Source organism: Squalius cephalus, assembly GCF_949319135.1.
Source record: "Squalius cephalus genome assembly, chromosome: 5".
Lineage (NCBI taxonomy): Eukaryota > Metazoa > Chordata > Actinopteri > Cypriniformes > Leuciscidae > Squalius > Squalius cephalus.
The window spans coordinates 47884652-47904752 of record NC_137126.1 but is presented as its reverse complement, the minus strand read 5'-3'; the positions used below and the strand labels follow the sequence as shown (position 1 = coordinate 47904752).

General features: G+C 38.8%; 1 protein-coding gene across 1 annotated transcript; it reads right to left on the bottom strand.

Annotated features, from left to right (window-relative positions):
* Window positions 1-4400: 4400 nt before the first annotated feature.
* LOC307158881 (cytosolic phospholipase A2 gamma-like) lies at window positions 4401-19502 on the bottom strand. The gene is made up of 15 exons (XM_079871856.1): window positions 19414-19502; window positions 17363-17388; window positions 17011-17122; window positions 15861-16006; window positions 15576-15777; window positions 12057-12159; window positions 11836-11976; window positions 10553-10618; window positions 10408-10452; window positions 9487-9729; window positions 7966-8082; window positions 6835-6912; window positions 6052-6206; window positions 5782-5947; window positions 4401-5696 (listed from the first exon to the last, which is right to left on the bottom strand). The coding sequence occupies exons 2-15, from the start codon at window positions 17386-17388 to the stop codon at window positions 5530-5532; spliced, it is 1767 nt and encodes a 588-aa protein (XP_079727982.1). The 5' UTR covers window positions 19414-19502; the 3' UTR covers window positions 4401-5529.
* Between the last annotated feature and the right edge of the window lie 599 nt (window positions 19503-20101).

Genomic DNA, 20101 nt, shown 5'->3' with positions numbered 1-20101 from the left:
GGTAACTTTATGGACTGGTCACTTGCACAACAGCTTCAGATACCCACCATACCACTCACTAACAAGATCTCAGTCAACGCACTCAATGGTCATCAGTTACCCACAGTATCTCACACCACCAGTCAGATAACACTCATCACATCCGGCAATCATTCTGAAGAACTGTCATTTCTCCTCATGGACTCCCCTCAGGTTCCTATTGTCCTCGGTCACCCCTGGCTGGTGCAGCATAACCCCAGGGTGGACTGGGGACATAACTCTGTTTCTGCCTGGAGCACTGAGTGTTATGCGTCTTGTTTAGTGTCTGCTGGTTCGTCTCTGTCTTGTTCTGTCTTGCAGGAAGAGTCGGTGAATTTGTCAAACGTGCCCGCTGAGTACCTCGACCTGAAGGAAGTGTTCAGTAAGTCCAGAGATGCTTCTCTTCCTCCGCATCGTCCCTATGACTGTGCTATAGATCTACTGCCAGGTACGTCTCCGCCCAAGGGCAAGCTTTACTCTCTGTCTGTTCCCGAGAGGGAGGCCATGGAGAAATATATTTCTGATTCTCTGGCATCCAAATTCATCCGACCTTCCTCTTCTCCAGCGGGGGCGGGGTTCTTTTTTGTGGGGAAGAAGGACGGTTCTCTGCGACCTTGCATTGATTACCGAGGGCTGAACAACATCACGGTAAAGAATACTTATCCTTTGCCGTTGATGTCTTCAGCCTTCGAGAGGTTGCAGGGAGCGTCGGTCTTCACAAAACTGGACTTACGTAATTGCTTATCATTTGGTCCGCATCAGGAAGGGGGATGAATGGAAGACCGCTTTTAACACCCCCAGGGGGCACTTTGAATACTTGGTTATGCCTTTAGGACTTTCCAATAGCCCAGCGGTCTTCCAGGCACTCGTCAATGATGTGCTGAGAGACATGGTCGATCAGTTCATTTATGTCTACCTGGATGACATATTGATTTTTTTTCTTCGTCTCTCCAGGAACACGTTCAGCACGTCAGACGAGTGCTTCAGAGGTTGCTAGAGAATGGGCTTTTTGTCAAGGTGGAGAAATGCGCTTTTCATGCACAGTCTGTCCCTTTCCTAGGTTACGTCATTTCGTCTGAGGGAGTGCGTATGGATCCTGACAAAGTTAAGGCTGTGGTGGATTGGCCAAGTCCAGATTCCCGTAAGGCCCTACAGAGGTTTCTGGGGTTCGCCAATTTTTACCGACGTTTCATTCGTAATTACAGCCAACTAGCCGCACCTCTGACTGCCTTGACCTCCCCCAGAACGACATTCAGGTGGTCCGAAACAGCCGAAGCTGTATTCGCCAACCTGAAGAGCCGCTTCGTTTCGGCTCCCATTCTTACGATCCCTGATCTGTCATGTCAGTTCGTGGTGGAGGTCGATGCGTCAGAGGTGGGGGTAGGCGCAGTGCTCTCAGTGCTCTTCTTCAGACGACAAGATGCATCCTTGCGCGTTCTTTTCTCATCGTTTGTCGCCTACCGAACGTAACTATGACATTGGTAACGGAGTTGTTGGCAGTCAAGTTAGCATTGGAAGAATGGCGACATTGGTTAGAAGGGTCGGGGGTACCTTTTATCGTCTGGACTGATCACAAGAACTTAGAATACATTCAATCTGCCAAAAGACTCAACTCCAGGCAGGCTCGGTGGGCTCTTTTTTTCGGTCGTTTTGATTTTACTCTTTCGTACCGCCCGGGTTCTAAAAACATCAAACCCGATTCTTTATCTCGTATTTTTGATCCATCCGAACGCCCGTCTACTCCCGAGTGCATTTTACCGGAGACTCTATTCATCTCCACACTCCGATGGGAGGTCGAATCGAAGGTCAAGACGGCCTTAGAAGGGGTAACGCCTCCGTCCCGGTGCCCACCGAACCGATTGTTTGTGCCGGAGGGATTACGGTCCGACGTTATTCAGTGGGGTCATTGTTCCAATGTAGCCTGTCACCCAGGAGTAAACCGTACTAGATTTCTAGTTAAGCAACGATTCTGGTGGCCATCTATGGCTTGCGACATTCGAGATTTTGTTTTGGCCTGCTCGATCTGTGCGATTGGTAAGACTTCCAATCGACCCCCAGATGGGCTTCTTCAACCGCTGTCTGTCCCTTCGAGACCCTGGTCCCACATAGCGCTAGATTTTGTTACCGCCCTCCCGCCCTCCCAAGGCAATACGGTTGTTTTAACCGTAGTGGACCGGTTCTCGAAGGCGACTCATTTTATTCCCTTGCCCAAATTGCCTTCAGCCAAGGAAACAGCGGTGACTGTCATCGATCACGTCTTTCGGTTACATGGCCTCCCGACGGACGTGGTCTCTGACAGGGGATCCCAATTTGTCTCCAAATTTTGGCAAGAATTTTGTAAATTACTGGGAGCCACTGTCAGTCTATCTTCGGGTTACCACCACCAGAGCAACGGGCAGACCGAGAGAGCCAACCAAGATTTGGAGAGAATGTTGCGATGTGTTGCCGCCAAGACTCGTTACCTGTGTCATTCACGGGCCTATCTCCGTTTGAGGGTAGCTTAGGGTACCAGCCACCTATTTTTCCTAGTCTGGAATCCGAAGTCGCGGTCCCCTCCGCTCACGCTTTTGTCCAGAGGTGTCACCGTACATGGACCAGAGCCCGTGAGACTCTGCTCCAAGTAAGAGCGCGCACCAAGGTTAAGGCCGATCGCCACCGGTCAAGACCTCCCGTGTATGTCGTCGGTTCCAAAGTGTGGCTTTCTACTAAGAACATTACACTCCGCTCCGTTTCTAATAAGCTAGCTCCCAAATTCATTGGCCCATTTCCTGTCACCAAGATCATTAGTCCGGTGACAGTTCACCTCAAACTCCATCCTGCGTACAGAAGAATTCATCCCGTGTTCCATGTTTCCAAATTGAAACCCGTATTTTATTCACCCATTAATCCGCCAACCCCGGTTCCCCCACCGCCGCGACTCGTAGATGGGGAACCCACTTATTCGGTAAATCGAATTCTGGACTCGAGACGGAGGGGACGCGGATTTCAGTATCTGGTGGACTGGGAGGGTTACGGTCCGGAGGAGAGAAGTTGGGTTCCTGCTAGGGACATTCTGGATCAGTCCCTTATTGATGATTACTATCAACAGGTAGGCTCGTCTGGGAGCTCCAGGAGGCGCTCCTAGGGGGAGGGGTACTGTCACGGTTGAGGAATTCATTGACGCTCCCTTGCGCTGTGTGTATTTGTGAATGAATGTATGTATGTGTGTGTGTGTGTGTGTGTGTGTGTGTGGGCGTGGTCGCTGATTATCCTCCGGGGTTATCAGCGACAGGTGTTGTGCATTACCACTGCCTATTTATACTCACCTCATGCGTCTTGTGTTTGTCAAATCGTTGTTTTGTGGCTGTTGCCTGTTGTGTTCCTGTTTCTTCGGCTCCTTGTGTTTCCTGCCTTGTCTTCGTCTGGAAGTTCGCCGTTGCAGTTTATGTCTTCACTCTTCACCAACACTGGGTTCATCACTTCACGTCTGACCATCAGATCGAGTTGTCCACGCAAGCCTGCGCTGCCTTGTCATCATCATCATCATCGGAGATTACCATCGCACTGAGAAGGATCTTGTGATCTACACACCTCTCTTGTGAACTGCATCTGCGATTCTCCAACACTACTGAGAACTTTGTCTGCTTCCCTATTCACTCTGAGACTGGTGCTATACATTCTAATAAAGATCTGTTTTACTTGCTATTGTCCCCTCTATCCATTCGTTACAATAAGGCTCTTTTTACTGAGCAAAGGGGAAAGTCTTCAGACACATTACAAGTAAAACATGTGAAAAATTATTGCATAAGGATGCTTGCATATTTTAAATTAATAATGTTGTGATATTTATTTAATTTATGATTGTTTCTTTAACAAACATTAACATTATCTTTTAATTAAAATCTTTTTTACACTGGGATAGCCTACCTAATGCTGAGTTAGCAGATGGGGTGGCAATGCTTTTTCTTATTTTACAGAATTCTAGATATTCTAGAAGGAAATTACATATAATTCAGTATGATGATGCATATATACAGGCAAGCACATATGCCTAGAGTATAATATATATAGAATATAAGAGTTTCCCATAGAAAACCATTATAAAGAAAATGCCGCTTAATGCATTGACCATGATTTTAAAGAAACCAAATTCAGTAGAACTTACTGAAACATGTTTGTAAAGGCAAGCAGATAAACCCAGAACACCAAGGCAACGTTCAAAGTTTCACGCTAAGCCTTTTCCCATGGAAAACCATTATAAATAAAGCGCTTAACGTTAAATTTAGCGCATTGCCTTCATATACTGGGCTCATCTGCTTGCCTTCATGCATTATCATTAAGGTGTATGAATTTGATCTTTTCATATCATCACTGTCTTAATATATTGTCACGTTGACACTCTTAAACAAAAAGGTTCTTTATTGGCATCGATGGTTCCATGAAGAACTTTTAACATTTATTGCATATGGATGTAATAAATATGGATGTAATAATAATGCAATTTCATTTATAATTGATTCTTTAACAAACATTAACATTATCTGGGATAGCCTACTAAATGAGGAGATGGCAGATATACAAATAAAGCGCTTAACATGAAATTTTGCGCATTGCTTTCATATGCTAGGCTAATCTGCAGTGCTTGCTTTAATGCAAAGTGTATAAATTTGAATATGAATATCAATAATGTGTATGCATATCAATAATAACCTTTTAATATCATCTTTATACATTGTCAAGTTAAGCTTTTTTTTTAATGGCTTTGAGGGAGAAATCGTTTATAATCAGCATTTTTAGGATAAAATCAATTATTTTAAAGAACAGTTCATTCATTAAAAAACAACAGAAGCAAAATAATTTTAATAAGTAATAATCCAGTCCACTGATTTTACTGTTGATGATCAGCCATTTATTGCTTAAAAAAAAGGTCAAACATGAAGAAACAGCAGAAACATTTTAAAAAGGAAACATAACTAACATTTGATGCTCTTCTAATGCCACACAAATCACATTTTGACGGAAAAAGTAAAAATGCTGATTTATCGTAAGTGATGATCAAGGACGTTGATTCAAGGTACTCAATGTACTAAAAACTTATTTTGTTTTTCCTTTTGCGTTTTTCGCTGTAAAGAAGACAACGTTGTCAAACTGTTCACCTGTTCGCCCTGTTCACTCGGATCCGCGAAAACAACTAAAAACGCTATTATTCACGCTAGGCCAGTAGATGGCGATGTCACTGTAAAGAAACACTACGCGCCTAAAGACTGAACATAATATGCATGCACATGTCACTGTTTCACAAATTCACGCTTTTGTAGTTTAACGTAAAGACTATAACGACATCGTTTTAAAAAGTTGGCGCCTTCAGGCCCCCAAAACACCGTCGTTGTGTAAACGAACGGCCAAAACACATAAAAAGTTTTCTGTTTAAAAATAGTGTCATTTAAATGGCTCCTATGACAGAAAAAGAAATGAAACATTTATTGTAAAATCACTTATCAGATTTTAGTCGTAGAGTTAAATGTGTTCACGTTAGTGCCTGGATCTTTTTTGCCCAATGATCGCACGAATCTCTTCCACCAGTTTCTCTCTGTTGTTCAAGATGTTTCTTCCAGCGACCTCCATTAGATCAGTGATCATCTCAGCGCTGTAAGATCCTTGAAACGTGCAATACTTTTTCCTCCAGGCCTCAATTTTATCTGATGGAACGATAACACACTTAAATCAGAACACAGTTGATATTATATTACATTTTATTCAGGATATTATAAGATTTTAACTTGCCTCCACAGTTGACCACATTAAAGAGAGGGATGTGGATCACGGTTGGAGCGTTTTGGCCTTTGAACACATAGAAGTCCTTCGGTTTCTCTGAGTGTCCATTGGGAATGTTGACCTCAGGGAAAGGGATGTTTCGTTCCCTGCACGTCTTGGCAGCGTCCTTCACTGTCTGCAGAGGAAAAGCATCACAAGTGCTCTTATTTAATTACTAACATTTTCCAGATTCTGAAACATATGAGTGAAGCTGTAGAGAATTAAATATGCATATAATACCATGAAAGGATCCCCATCACTGAAATCCAGGGAAATGATGAGGTCAATGTTTCTCTCTTTTCTCAGCACTGAGAAATAGGGTGAGTTGAGCAACAGTCCAGCGTCTATTAAGTCTCTCGTCTTACTTTCCAGAAGAGTGGATTGCACTGCTTCACCTGAGGGATCACAGCATTATTATATTATTCACAGGGAATTTCCAGTTAGCAGGTCTGTTCTATGGAAGTAAAATAATGCCAAATGTTTTTGAAATAACCTAAAACCAATATATAAACCTGATAATTTCTAAACCTGCTCTAACTGTTGCTGGTCTTCGTCAACAACACGCGCTTTTGCACCTCCTGCTGGTGAGGTCTACTAACAGCAGATGGAGAGTATGCTCGGCAATCTACTGCTTTTCCTGCAGTTCCTGGATGTCAATGCTGAATTTACTGTCGAATTTGAACCACTGAATTTGTGGAAGCGAATTTGCAAAGCGAAATAAAATGGACCGAAAATTGCCTGTTGAATATTATAGGTTGTATTTTTAAACAGTTTGAATAATTTGGAAGTGAAATATGAAAGGTGAATATGGATTATTTAATTTTTAATAATGAAAATGTGTTTGAAATGTTTTTAATTGAAATATTTCAACCCATAAAAATGCAAGCCCTAAAAATACAATGCATTAAAATGCAAGCATGGTTAATGCAATGCCTATTTTTTTCAAGTAGTGCAATTCAACAGGCTTTTTTTGTTTCAAAAACATTTGGCATTATTTTACTTCCATATGTTCTTACTTCTTACCTGTCATGTTATGGAGGAAGTTATAATTCCTGCCCCAGACCCACAGATCCATACATTTAATAATGCTCATCCACGCATCTGTAAAACAAATACACTCATCAAAATTAATTTTCTTCAGTTCTTCAGTTCTAAGGCTCAGTAAATAGTTCTTAAAGCTAAACTAGATTTAAACTAAACGCCCTCTAGCGGTTGACGCATAAAACTATAAGTTACTTGCGGAGGAACATTGTTTTGATTTGGTGAGTTGTGCTTCGGCTCCTGCGCGGAAGAATCTTTAGTGCGAAATTCTGCTAAAGTCACTAACCAGTAACGACATCAAAACTGAACTCCCCCAATAATGAAAGAAAGGCGGATATCTGAAAAATATGTAGGCCTTTTATGAGTAAGTATTTATGTAGCTGTTGTTTTGACTTGTTGAAATCAGTTGTTTTAAAATAATGTTACAAAAGTTTGGCAATGCTGACGTTACGATTGCTATCAGGCAAAAGTGGAAACTAACTAACTTAACTTACTAACTAACAACAACAACAACAACAAAAATTAGGCCTAAATGTATTTGAATTGCATAGGCTATAAAATATCAATCCATTTGAATTACACAGTTTTATAATAAACTTCATGTGATACATATTCGTCAGTCATAATTGAAACGGTTCAGATTTCTATAATACTGTTAACATGTTTTTTTTTTAATTCACAATAACCAGGTTTATATATTGATAAATAGCATACATTATAACTAATTTAATCGCTTTTTCCACAGCTAGCCATGCTTTAACTGTCCATAGAACTTATGCTGATTCTAAAAGTTAGTTGAATAAAGGCTTTTTGAAAATATAATTTATCTAAATTAAAATATGATTTATATTATGATTTAAATCAAATCAAATCGTTAATAATAAACTAGGTCATGACTTTTTTTGAGTGCAGAAATCTGACCTGTTTTTATTTATGTATGACTGACAAATATGCATCACATTACGTTTATCAGTTAGTTTATGTTAAAACAATGCATGGACATTTTATATGAAATTCAAACACATAAATCTTAAAGTGTAGATCAGCATCCTCACGACTCTAGAAAAGTGGTGTGGAGAATGAAGGGATGATATTAGAAACAGTTTAACCTACCAAATGGCCAGATATTAATCCGTTCACACAAATCTTTGCATACATCCATGGTGTGAAGCTTCACTTTCAGTTTTTCTGCTTTTTTATCAGCAGCTTTCAGTCTTCCTCCAGAGAGGTCTGTAAAAAGACGGGACACGTATGTTATTGAGTTCTTCTTATTGTAGTTTGTGTATTTACAATAATAATTTACTTATAGTTAAATAATCTTTAGCCAAAAGTGTTTTTTTTTTCTTTCTGTTTCATGGTTTGATTTTCATAATTGTTTTTTTTTTATTTAATTTTGCCAAAAAAGCAAAAATAGACTGTAATACAAAAATTACATTTTAAAACTACATTTAGCCTAATCATTAACAGATGCTTTTATCCAAAGCGACTAATAATAACAAATTTGAAATGCAGATATGTGAAATATGGCCTTTTGTATTTCATACAGTATTTCATATAAAAAAAAGTTTTCTTCTCAAATCTGTCAATAAAGGCCCATTCACACCAAGGACGATAACTATTTTAGCGTTCACATTGTCCGCACCAACGCACAATATCGCTCTGTTTATTAAAGGGATAGTTCACCCAAAAATGTCGTTCCAAACCCGTAAGACTTTCGTTCATCTTCAGAACACAAATGTAGATCTTTTTGATGAAATCTGAGAGATTTCTGTCCCTCCGTTGACGGCTACACAACTTTCACTTTCAAGCCCCAGAAATGCATGTTGTGTTGATCTGACAGCAGATGATGTGTGAATGCACGTTGGAGATTAATATTATGAAAATAAAGTGCTAAATTGTGTGTTTTTTCTTTTTTTCTTTTTTCTAACTTCATAATATTGAGGTTAAACCACTGGAGTCACATGGATTACTTTAATGATGTCTTTACTACCTTTCTAGAGCTTGAAAGTGTAGCCTAATGTTGCGTAGCAATGGAAAGCTCTCAGATTTAATCAAAAATATCTTCATTTGAGTTCTGAAGATGAACGAAAGTATTACAGGTTTGGAACGACATAAGGGTGAGTAATTAATGACAAAAAAATAAAATTTTGGGTGAACTATCCTAATTCCTCAAGTGCGTGCTGCAGTTTTGTCGAGCTCTTTAAAGCAGAATGAATTCTGATTGGCTGTCGATGTTTTTATTAATCATCAGTTGGAAAAAAAACATTCAGAAAGTGTTTCTGCTCCGTTACTTATCGTTATAGTTGTGGTGTGGACTCTGCTATTATTTTATATCTAGAACGATATTTAGAACTAGCTTATATCTTTATCATTATAGTGATCGTCCTTGGTTTGAACGGGCCTTGACAGCAGGTTCTCGCTGTGATGACTTATAGCACATAAAAGCCGACAGTATGTTGTCACGTGGTGTATTTAATGAAGACGTGAACGTATCTATAGCACAAATTTTATTACTCGTACCATTTGCATGCTAAAACTATTTTTGCCATATAAATGGCACGAGAAATAAAAGGCTATAGATGTGCACTTTCATGTGATCGTGTTGGACATACAGACCATTCAGTGGTTTGTTACCGTTCAGTGTTGTTCTGATGGATTCATCAAGAGCAGTCGAAACAGAGAGATTCATGTCCACGGTTTTCATGAGCATCTGGTAACATTCGTCTATAGCTGGAGAGTTTGGATCTGGTTGACTTCGCTCTGATAAATGGTGTAGTAGCGCTTCTGGAGGCCCGAGTTTGAATCCCGCCGCAAAGTCTTTTCCCGAACCTGTTTCCTTCTCTCTTCTCAATTCTTCCTGTCTCCTCTTGTCCTGTTCTATATATAATTATACAGACCTAATTACCTTTTCAGCATCATTACTCCAGTCTTCAGTGTCACATGATCCTTCAGAAATCACTCTAATATGATGATTTGATGCTCAAGAAACATTTCTGATTATTATCAATGCTGAAAACAGTTGTGCTGCTTAATATTTTTGGAAACCATGATGCACTTTAAAGGTTTGGGGTAAGTAAGATAAAAAAATATATATATACATTTATTCAGCAAAGATGCATTAAATTAATCAAAACAAAAGTGACAGTATATAGACATACATATTTCTATGCTGTTCTTTTGAACTTTCTATTCATCAAAGAAAAGATTATATAAAAATATAAACCAGCTCAGCTGTTTTTAACATTGATAATAATCATAAATGTTTCTTGAGCAGCAAATCATCATATTAGAGTGATTTCTGAAGGATCATGTGACACTGAAGACTGGAGTAATGATGCTGAAAATTCAACTTTGATCACAGGAATAAATTACATTTTACAATGTATATTCACACAGAAAACAGTTGTTTTTAATTGTAATAATATTTTACAATATTACTGTTTTTGCTGTATTTTTGATCAAATAAAAGCAGCTTTCGTGAGCATAAGAGTCTTTAAAAACTTCAAATCAGGGCTGTTAAACATTCAAGTAAATAAAGCCTAAGAAATGCTTTACCTTTCCGCATTTCCTCAAGTACTTTTTCCTTTTGTTGAAAGAAATCTGAAAAACAAATCAAACAAACAAAAATCAAATGGATGGTAATGATTTTAACCATTTAAATTTAAGCAGAATTCAGTTCTCAGAATAATTGCAACTGCACCTTTTATCTTTTGCCAGAGGAGTTTCTTAATCTCGTCTTCATCAGCTAAAGCGCTGCCGCATAGAGCTGCAGAAAACACACAATATCAGTAAAGATTTCAAGTTTACAATAAAACAATGGACATAGATACTATAACACCCTAACATATCCTCCTGGGACCCAAGAATAGACTTTTGTCCACTGTAGTGGACATTATATTTTAGTGAATTTCTCTGACATCATACATGTCACATGACACAACCTGGGTGTCCTGTAAAGAGCACATTCAGGACTTTTCAGAGATATGAAATGTTTGGAGGTTTCACCATGAAAACAACTTCTCCTTGGTCTTTAAAAATGTCTGACATTAATTTAGTGATCAAATGTAGCATTCTTATGGAAATATGATAATATATTGTAATTATAATTTAAATTGGACTACTTTTCAAATTGTATTTCATAAAACAACATCTCAGGAAAATGTTAAGGGGTTTCAAATAAAAAAAATATTTTCTGTTACAGAACAGGGCGTTGATTTCATACATGTCCACTGTAGAGGACACCAGGACTTAAATCATGTTTATCAGGCATTTTGTGAGACACAACAAGTGAATATGGAAATAAATTATACATCAATATTCCTATGAAATATTAGATATTATTATTAAAATGTTGCCAATTATTACTCCAATTATTACACTTCTTTTTCATAAAATGTTGCTCCAAGAACACATTAAGGTGCAAATTAGATACAGTTTATAGATACATTGCATTGAATGGGAATATTCATTTATGGACATTTTACCCACATATTGCATAAAGTAAAATGGTGTATCAATTCATTCCGTTATTTCTTTCATAACATAGTTGAGAATAATCTTTATACAAATTTTGGTTGAAAAAATCCTGAAACCCCCAAATTTATTGGTTATTGAAAAAAAATCCCATTGTTTTTGCCTATACATATAATTTCATGTCATTTTATTTTTTAAACAACTTAGTCCTGGCGTCCACTACAGAGGACATAGCATAACGTATGAATAAAATATTATTTTTCAAAAATGTTTTTTTTACCATTTGTTTATTGTGCTCTAAATAGTGTGATGACATGGAAAAAAACTAACTTCAAAAAACTTTTTTTTTCTGGGTCCCAGGAGGATATAACATAAATACCACATAGTTTAATGCAATACGCTTGTAATGCAGGCCTGATCACACAGATTGAGTATTAGGTCAATGACGTACAGTGTAGAATATAGGCTGATATTAAAAATATTAAACTCCCCTTTAACAGAGTTTGTTACCTTGCAGGTACAGCATGTCAAATTCATCCTGCTTATTTTTCTTAGAGCCTTTGTGAAACTGACTGCCAAAGTTGGAGGCGTCCACAAACGCTCCAGTGAGAGAATAACCTGCTTCATGTGGAGTGATCTCGAACCAGGGGTCTGCAGACAGAAACACGTCCATATAACAGCTGACACAAACACATCAACTCTCTGTCTCTTTCTTTCAGACAAACACAGACCTGCGTTATTGCGCTGTTTGCTTTGCTTGTCGATCACTGTGTAGATGGGAAACGGGTCTTTACCCTGCTGGTCCCACTGCTCTGTGAGAGTTTGTTCGTTGATCTATAGAGAACACATTTCAAGTTCAAATTATAAAACTAAATTTTCTCAGCAGTAAAGATCTCTTTATAAAGATCTGCAGAACAAATGGAGCCTCAAGTATCTTTACATTTCTGCAGTGAGACTTTATGAAGAAAAGTTTACTGAGAAAATGTTGAGTAAATTTCATCACCATTTCATTCATGCTTGAGACAAAGAAATATGACTGTTTGACCTCATGAGAATAAAACGGACTTTGAAGGTCATTTTTGAAGATTTTTTTTCTGACCTTTCAGTTTTATCTCTATGACTATGGTATATCACGGCATTTGCTGAAGACACCTTTATTTACGCATGAAAGGCCAATGACGTTACCTGCCCACCGCATATAAATGCAGTCGCATGCGTCATTCTCCTTGTTCTTCAGTTCTTCACCCCACCTCCAACTCAAAGGTGTTGTACCTCGTTTCCCCCCTTGGAATTGTAGTTATATGCATAACTCAACATTCCAATTCATTCGTTTCACTCGGTACAACACACACCATGGGACATATATTCACCCCCACAAAGTTTGCTGAACTAAACGTAAGGGACTAGCAACAGTTGCCTCTATGTTTTTCAAGGGAGCGATGGCCCGTGGTTAAAAAGCCCTGTGGTGAGCTTGGACTGAGCTACTGTCGCCGCAGTGTCATCTAGTCAATAAAACCAAACAAACATGAGCGGTGATGCCCAACTGGCCAACACACAAATGTCCTCCACAGACTCCCTTCTAAATAGTGCCCATGATGTTGCCATGCCCCTCTTGTATGCAATAGAAATCACCTCCATGATCCAATGTGAAAGACGCTGTTTAGATAGCGATTTCTCATGAACTAGGCTGGCAAAGCTTACAAAAAGCTGGTTAGAAGAACGCACAGCCTGCGTCTGCTCGATGTACCTCCGTAAAACTCGCACAGGGTCTCCTGAAGTCTCCTGTCAATGTCCTCTGAGTCAATAGAGAGATTTGACAAGGCAGGCAGCTTGAACGAGTACACACTATACTCCCCAGACATGACTTTAGGCGTATACACCGCATTCAGGCGCAACACCACTCTTGACCCAAATTGGATGTATGAGGGATGCACTGACAGTGCATGAAGATCACCAACATGTTTCGCTGATGCCAGCACCAGCATGAGGGCTGTTTTATAAGACAGCAACCTTAGATTCAAGGATTCTAAAGGCTCAACTGGAGGTTCACCCATAGCCTCGTAAACTACAATCAGGTCCCATGACAGCACCATTGATTTGGTACGGCCCTTAGACTCAGCTCCCCTTTAAGGAACCGAATGGCAAGCGCACATGGCGCAGTATCATTAATGCCCTCATGACTGGCCGAAATGTCCAGCAAGTAAACTTTCAGAGTTCTTTCTCCAACAATTCCTGCAGATATCTCAATATTTCTGCAATCGGGCATTGATACCAGTCTTCAAATATGCGCCACTTCAAACCATTAAGCCCCCTTGTTGTCAGCGCCCTAGTATTGTATTGTGGCTACTACATTGATTGGGATCCCCACTGCCATCAGATTCCCGCTCTTAGCGGGTAGACCCATAGAGACATTTACATTTATGCATTTGTCAGACGCTTTTATCCAAAGCGACTTACATTGAATTTCAAGGTACACATTTTACATTCTTATCAGTTCTTGCTTTCCCTGGGAATTGAACCCATGACCTTGGCGTTGCAAGCGCCAACGCTCTACTGTTTGAGCTACAGGAAAGAGACTACAGCTCCGGATGAGGGTGCAGAGTCTGCCCTGTCGTGTTGTCCGTTCCTGAAATGCATCAAAACCCTCACCAAACAAACTGGCTGGGAAGATCGGCGCGCCGAGGAAAGCATTCCGATCCCCCACGGGCAGGTTCGTCAGGGTCAACCAAAGATGACGTTAAGCCATCACCTAACTGGCCATCACATGACCTCATTCAGCTCCCCCTAGCCTGGTACGTTTGCAGCAAGGATATAGTGCTCAATGCTCTAGCAGTGATTACATCTAGAACTGATCACTATTTTCTGTATTCGGGAAAGGGGCAGGGCACTTTACTGACAGCTTCCCTGTCCCCTCTTTTATACAGATCAATGAAGGGATCCTTCATCATCTCACTTCAACTCATCGCCTCAGAGGGAGAGGGGAGAGCCGTGATTTTTCCCGATTGAAGAATGTCATCAGAGAATTCCTCGCCCGCATAAAGTGAGACAGAGCCACCCTCACGATACTCAAACTAAGTCATGATCACACGCCCCGGGGTTTGAGATAGCCAACTTGGCGTGGACAATCCCCAAACACACCAGACAGTTCTCGTGTCTATCTTTTTTAGACTGATTCAGAATGCTGCAGCTCGTCTTGTCTTCAACGAGCCAAAAAGGGCCAACGTCACTCCACTGTTCATCTCTCTGCATTGGCTACCACTCGCTGCTCGCATCAAGTTCAAGGCATTGACGCTTGCTTACAGATCTATCACAGGCTCAGCTCCCTCCTACTTTCACTCACTCCTACGAGTCTACATCCCTACCAGAAGCCTACGATCGGTCAACGAGCGACGTCTCGTGGTTCCATCACAGAGAGCCACAAAATCACTTTCCAGAACATTCTCATTCACGGTTCCATGATGGTGGAATGCTCTCCCCACCCTCATCCGGGATGCAGAATCCCTGACAACATTCAAAAGACAACTGAAAACTCATCTCTTCCGTGAGCACTTAACCTCATATAAAAAAAAGAAATAAAATAGAAAAATCCTTTCCTTTTCCTTTAATTCTCCCTTATGCTACTCTGAACAATGCCTGAACTTCGTATTTTGAGCACTTCTTGCGTTGTTTTTTGCCTCTTCACGATGACTCGCTTAATTTAGTCCTAAATTGTAATTCGCTTCGGACAAAAGCATCTGCTAAATGACTAAATGTAAATGTAGACAGTAAACACCCACATGTCATAGGACAGGGGCGAGAACCCTTATCGAGCTCAGTGTGAGTAGGCAGGCCACGTAGGCATAATGCCTAGAGCTTAACCATTAACCATATGGTTAAGGTATGTCATTAATTATGGAGCAAGAACCCCCATAAGGAACCATACCGCCAAAGATAAATTGTGTTTAATAAACTCAAGTAACTTGCCAAAGTGGTCCTGTCTGAACTTGTGTTTAGACATTTTTGTTTAAAAAAAGTTTATTAGCCCTTCATTAGCAAAGCTAAACTTGAGGTAACCCTGCCCATGTCGGCATACGTCACTGGCCTTTCAGGCGTGAATAAAGGTGCCTTCAGCAAATTGTGTGAGAGTGCCATAAGTTCACAAGAACTATGCATTATTGCTTGCTTTGGTTTTGTCACTCCTCATAGTCCTCATGCCAAACTATAAAACATTGCTATATCTGTCCCTGGTCATGAATTGGCTATTTACAAACCTCTTTCACATATGCCGGAATGACCATCACTGCCCAGATGTCAGTCATGCTGAAGAAGTCTTTCCTATAGTAATATTTCTTCAGTTTGGCTAATGCATCTCCCCAGCTGACGGCAGGACCGCTGAGTCTCTGGATGATCTTGTCTTTCACAGCCTCTAGTTTGGTGGACCAGTCTGGCTCCTGATATAAGGAGGCCATACACCTTCAGAGGAACAACATACTGCTGTCATTTATGACATTAAACCCATCTGTGTGTATTTGTTTGTTGTTTCTCAGGATTCATACCAGGTGGATCCAGAGACTCCGCTCAGATAAAGGACACAGTCCAGAAGACTGGAGGTTTTCTGGAGCTGAACCAGGGATCCCAGCAAACCCACCATGGCTCTTTCTCCTCCTCCAGAACCCAGTAATGCAATGTTTGGCACTTCATCCTGAAACACACACACAACTCAAAGCATTATATCCACCTTATTTTTAATGTAAAGAACTTTAGGTAACATTCTGGGAAGGTTCTCTTAAAGTTCTGAACAAACATTCTTCAAGTAACTTTAATAGAATGTTCATTCAATGTTATCTGATCTTTAGTAATGCTCTTAAAACGTTAGCATAAAAATATATCATTCGTGGAGTGTTTTTTTTCCCTAAAATGTTTAAGTGGACGGTCATCTTACATTTTAAATGTTACCGAGAACTTTCAAAAGTAACGTTTCAATAATGTTTGCTAAATTTGTTTCCTTAATGTTCGCATAACCGATATAAAATGGTTTTGAAACACATTTTTTTCTTTTAAATGGATGTTTTAGACAATCAGAGAACATTCAGAAATAATGTTTTCATAAATTAATGGGAACGTTAGCACAACCTTCTTAGAACATATTTTTGTTTGCTGAGAGTTGCGAAAAGTGTAGACCAAATATCTTTTGGTCCTGAGACTTCCACAGAAGATATATGTACTTTTTTAATATTTACAACACTTTTATTATTGATTGCTATCAGGAGAGTTTCAACCAGTATAACAAAAAGTGTTTTGCAATCACATGATATGTACTACTTTTTATTGATTGTGTTGAAAGAAAATAAGTGATAACTGTTTAAAAAATGAAGTAAATTGAACATTTTTAAAAAGGGGTTTTCATCATACTTTACAGTGTTTTACTGTAGAAATAGAAAATTTGTAATGGTCAGGAATTTGTTGACATAGTATTGAAGTGTAGTTGAAAACTTAGTACGTTTCATTGTTATCTGAGTGCGAAAGTGATGATGACCTAACGTCACTTTGTACTTTTAATCAATGCTCTTAACATTGACACATTAGTGTTGACTTAGCATTGTTTCAACGGTTGCTTGCTATAAATGGCATAGTTCAAGAAAGTGAAATTGATGCACCATTCGCAGGTCATCTCAGATATATAAAGTATAAAATAAGAAGCTTTACCTTACTGCACTTTATCTGAAGCTTCGTCAGGCTTTGTAGAACAGAGTTTCTCCTTCTGGCTACAAACTCCTCCTCGTTCTTATTCAGAGACGGTTCGATTCGCACCTTACCACTGCAGCGACAGACAGACAGACAGAACAGTGCTGAACTTATTTGATATATTTAGATATTGAATATTCTAGATTTCATGCATTTATGAGAGAATGCATTTAAGTCTGCATTTATTTTAAACCGTTATTCTCATAGTTGTCCAGTTTGTTGAAGACTTTGTACAAGTAATTATTTTGTAAGTAATTTGTGTTAGTACAAAACTTATTTGAATGCTTCCATGAATCTGAGCAGGATTACATACCTTTCCAGGGGTTTGGATGCACTCATCTGTAAAACAATAGAGTCCACATGCAAGTCAGTTTCTGTTATTTGAGATAAAAAAAAAAAAAAATATATATATATATATATATATATATATATATACAGTAGGCCTACTGTGCAAAAGTCTTAGGCATGTTAATACCCCCCCCCCCCCCCAAAAAAAATGGTTTTAAGTCAGTTATTAATATCTTTTGCTGTAGTGTGTCAGTAGGAAATATCAGTTTACATTTCCAAACATTCTTTTTGCCATTAATTGTAATAATCCAGTGAGATTGGTGTATGCACAAGGAGTCTGACAACAGCCGGTCTGATCTGATCTCACCATCATCGAGTCCGTCTGTGATTACATGAAGAAACAGAAGAAACTGAGACAGACTAAATCCAGAAGAACTGCGGGAACGTCTCCGAGACGCTTGAAGAAACCTTCCTGCAAAGCTACAGGACTGTGAAAAGCACTGGCACTTGTGTTAAAATGCTGTAAAGTGAGAATGCTTTCAAAAATAAAATCACAAATTGAATTTATTTATGATTTAACTTCTATTAACTAATTCAAATCAATATTTGGTGTAACGACCCTTTGTGTTTAAAACGACTTTTGTCCAGGTACACTTGCGCATAGTTTTTCAGGGAGCTTTGCAGGAAGGATTCTTCAAGCGTCTCGGAGACGTTCCTGCAGTTCTTCTGGATTTAGTCTGTCTCAGTTTCTTCTGTTTCTTCATGTAATCACAGACGGACTCGATGATGGAGAGATCAGATCATACCGGCTGTTGTCAGACTCCTCCACAAATCTCACTGGATTATTACAATTAATGGCAAAAAGAATGTTTGGAAATGTAAACTGATATTTCCTACTGACACACAACAGCAAAAGATATAAATAACTGACATAAAACTATTTTTTGGGGGGGGGGGGGGGGATTAACATGCCTAAGACTTTTGCACAGTACTGTATACACACACACACACACACACACACACACACACACACACACACACACACACACACACACACACACACACACACACACACACATACACACACACACACACTGCCCGGCCAAAAAAAAAAAAGGTTGCTGTTTGGATTTAAAAAGGCAAATGCTTAAGAGTCTATGATTGGATCATATTTTGCTGTGATTTTTATGTTTTTAGCATGTTATTTGTTTGGCAACAGCTCTTCTAACCCTAACTGATGGAGTGTGTAGCTTTTCATTTCTTAAACAACCATGTAGGAAGAACATCATGGCCTTATTCCAGGGTGACAAAGCCAAGATTAATCCGGCTCAGATTGTGAAAGAATGGTTGGGAGGAGTATGAAGAATCATTCTCACACATGAATTGGCTCCTCTGAGTCCAGACCTTAAATTCATTAAAAGTCTTTGAGTAACATTTATTTCCATCAAGAGGTGCATACATTTTTGGTCAAGATCTTGTATTGACAATGCATGAGTCAAGCACTTTGTAAAGTCTCCTCCAACACATCCCATCCTTGCATCTTCTAGTACTACAGTAAAACACTGTAAAGTATGAAGTCACTTCATTTTTTAAAAACTGTTATCGCTTCTTTTCTTTCAACGCAATCAACAAAAAGTAGTAACTTAAATCCTCATAGTTTTTACTCTAATAGAGTCAGATAAATAAATAAATAAAATGTATGGATCAGAGTTTAAGTTGCTGCCTTAAATTTTTACATACAGTCAACTTGGCTGTATAAGTCCTTTCAACTTAAATTATATTAAAACGTATAATTATTTATAGTATATTTAAAATTATACACATTGTGATGCATAAAAAATTGAAAACTTTACCACTGAAATAGGAATACTTTAAATCATTTTTCACCATGATTGTATATGCAGTTTTGATAGTGTGCTACTGAGCATGTTTGAAATGGTTTAAGAGCAGATTATAAATGCTGGATTTATTCATACTACAATTATCACATGTAATTAAAATGCCATGAAACCTTTTAATTGCCTTTCTATCGTTGAAAAGACATTATTTAATTTAAGCTTTAAAATATATACTTACTATTCCTGTAAATCCGAGTCTTCACCAACAATACCGTATCAACACAGCTGCTGTTATCTTGACATGCGGACAGAAGATGCTCTTTATATGGCTCTGAAAATACACTGCAAGTCCAGACATAATCATAAGGGCGAGGTTATGAATGATAAATTATACAATCATTCACAGGGGCCAGGAAAATGCAACATTTCCTTGCAGTTATGCAGCCTCACCTTTAATTTATTTTTTGTGGCAGACGACAGGTTGATCTGATTGAACATGTTTATATAAGGCTCTTTTTACTGAGAAAAGGGGAAAGTCTTCAGACACATTACAGTAAAACATGTGAAAAATTATTGCATAAGGATGCTTGCATATTTTAAATTAATAATGTTGCGATATTTATTTAATTTATGATTGTTTCTTTAACAAACGTTATCTTTTAATTAAAATATTTTTTACACTGGGATAGCCTACCAAATGCTGAGTTTGCAGATGTGCTAGAAAGTTGATGTTACTAGAAAGTAATTCATACACATAATTCAGTATGATGATGCATATATACAGGCAAGCACATATGCCTAGAGTATAATATATATAGAATATAAGAGTTTCCCATAGAAAACCATTATAAAGAAAATGCCGCTTAATGCATTGACCATGATTTTAAAGAAACCAAATTCAGTAGAACTTACTGAAACATGTTTGT

Bases quoted from the DNA above. Each gene is read 5' to 3' on its own strand.
- LOC307158881 (XM_079871856.1), bottom strand. From the start codon at position 17,388: ATGAGTGCATCCAAACCCCTGGAAAG. The intron at 9,730-10,407 runs GTAAAGCATTTC...AATTATATATAG, and splicing joins ACTTGAGGAAATGCGGAAAG to AACAGGACAAGAGGAGACAG. The intron at 8,083-9,486 runs GTAACAAACCAC...GTCTTTTTACAG, and splicing joins CATCAGAACAACACTGAACG to ACCTCTCTGGAGGAAGACTG.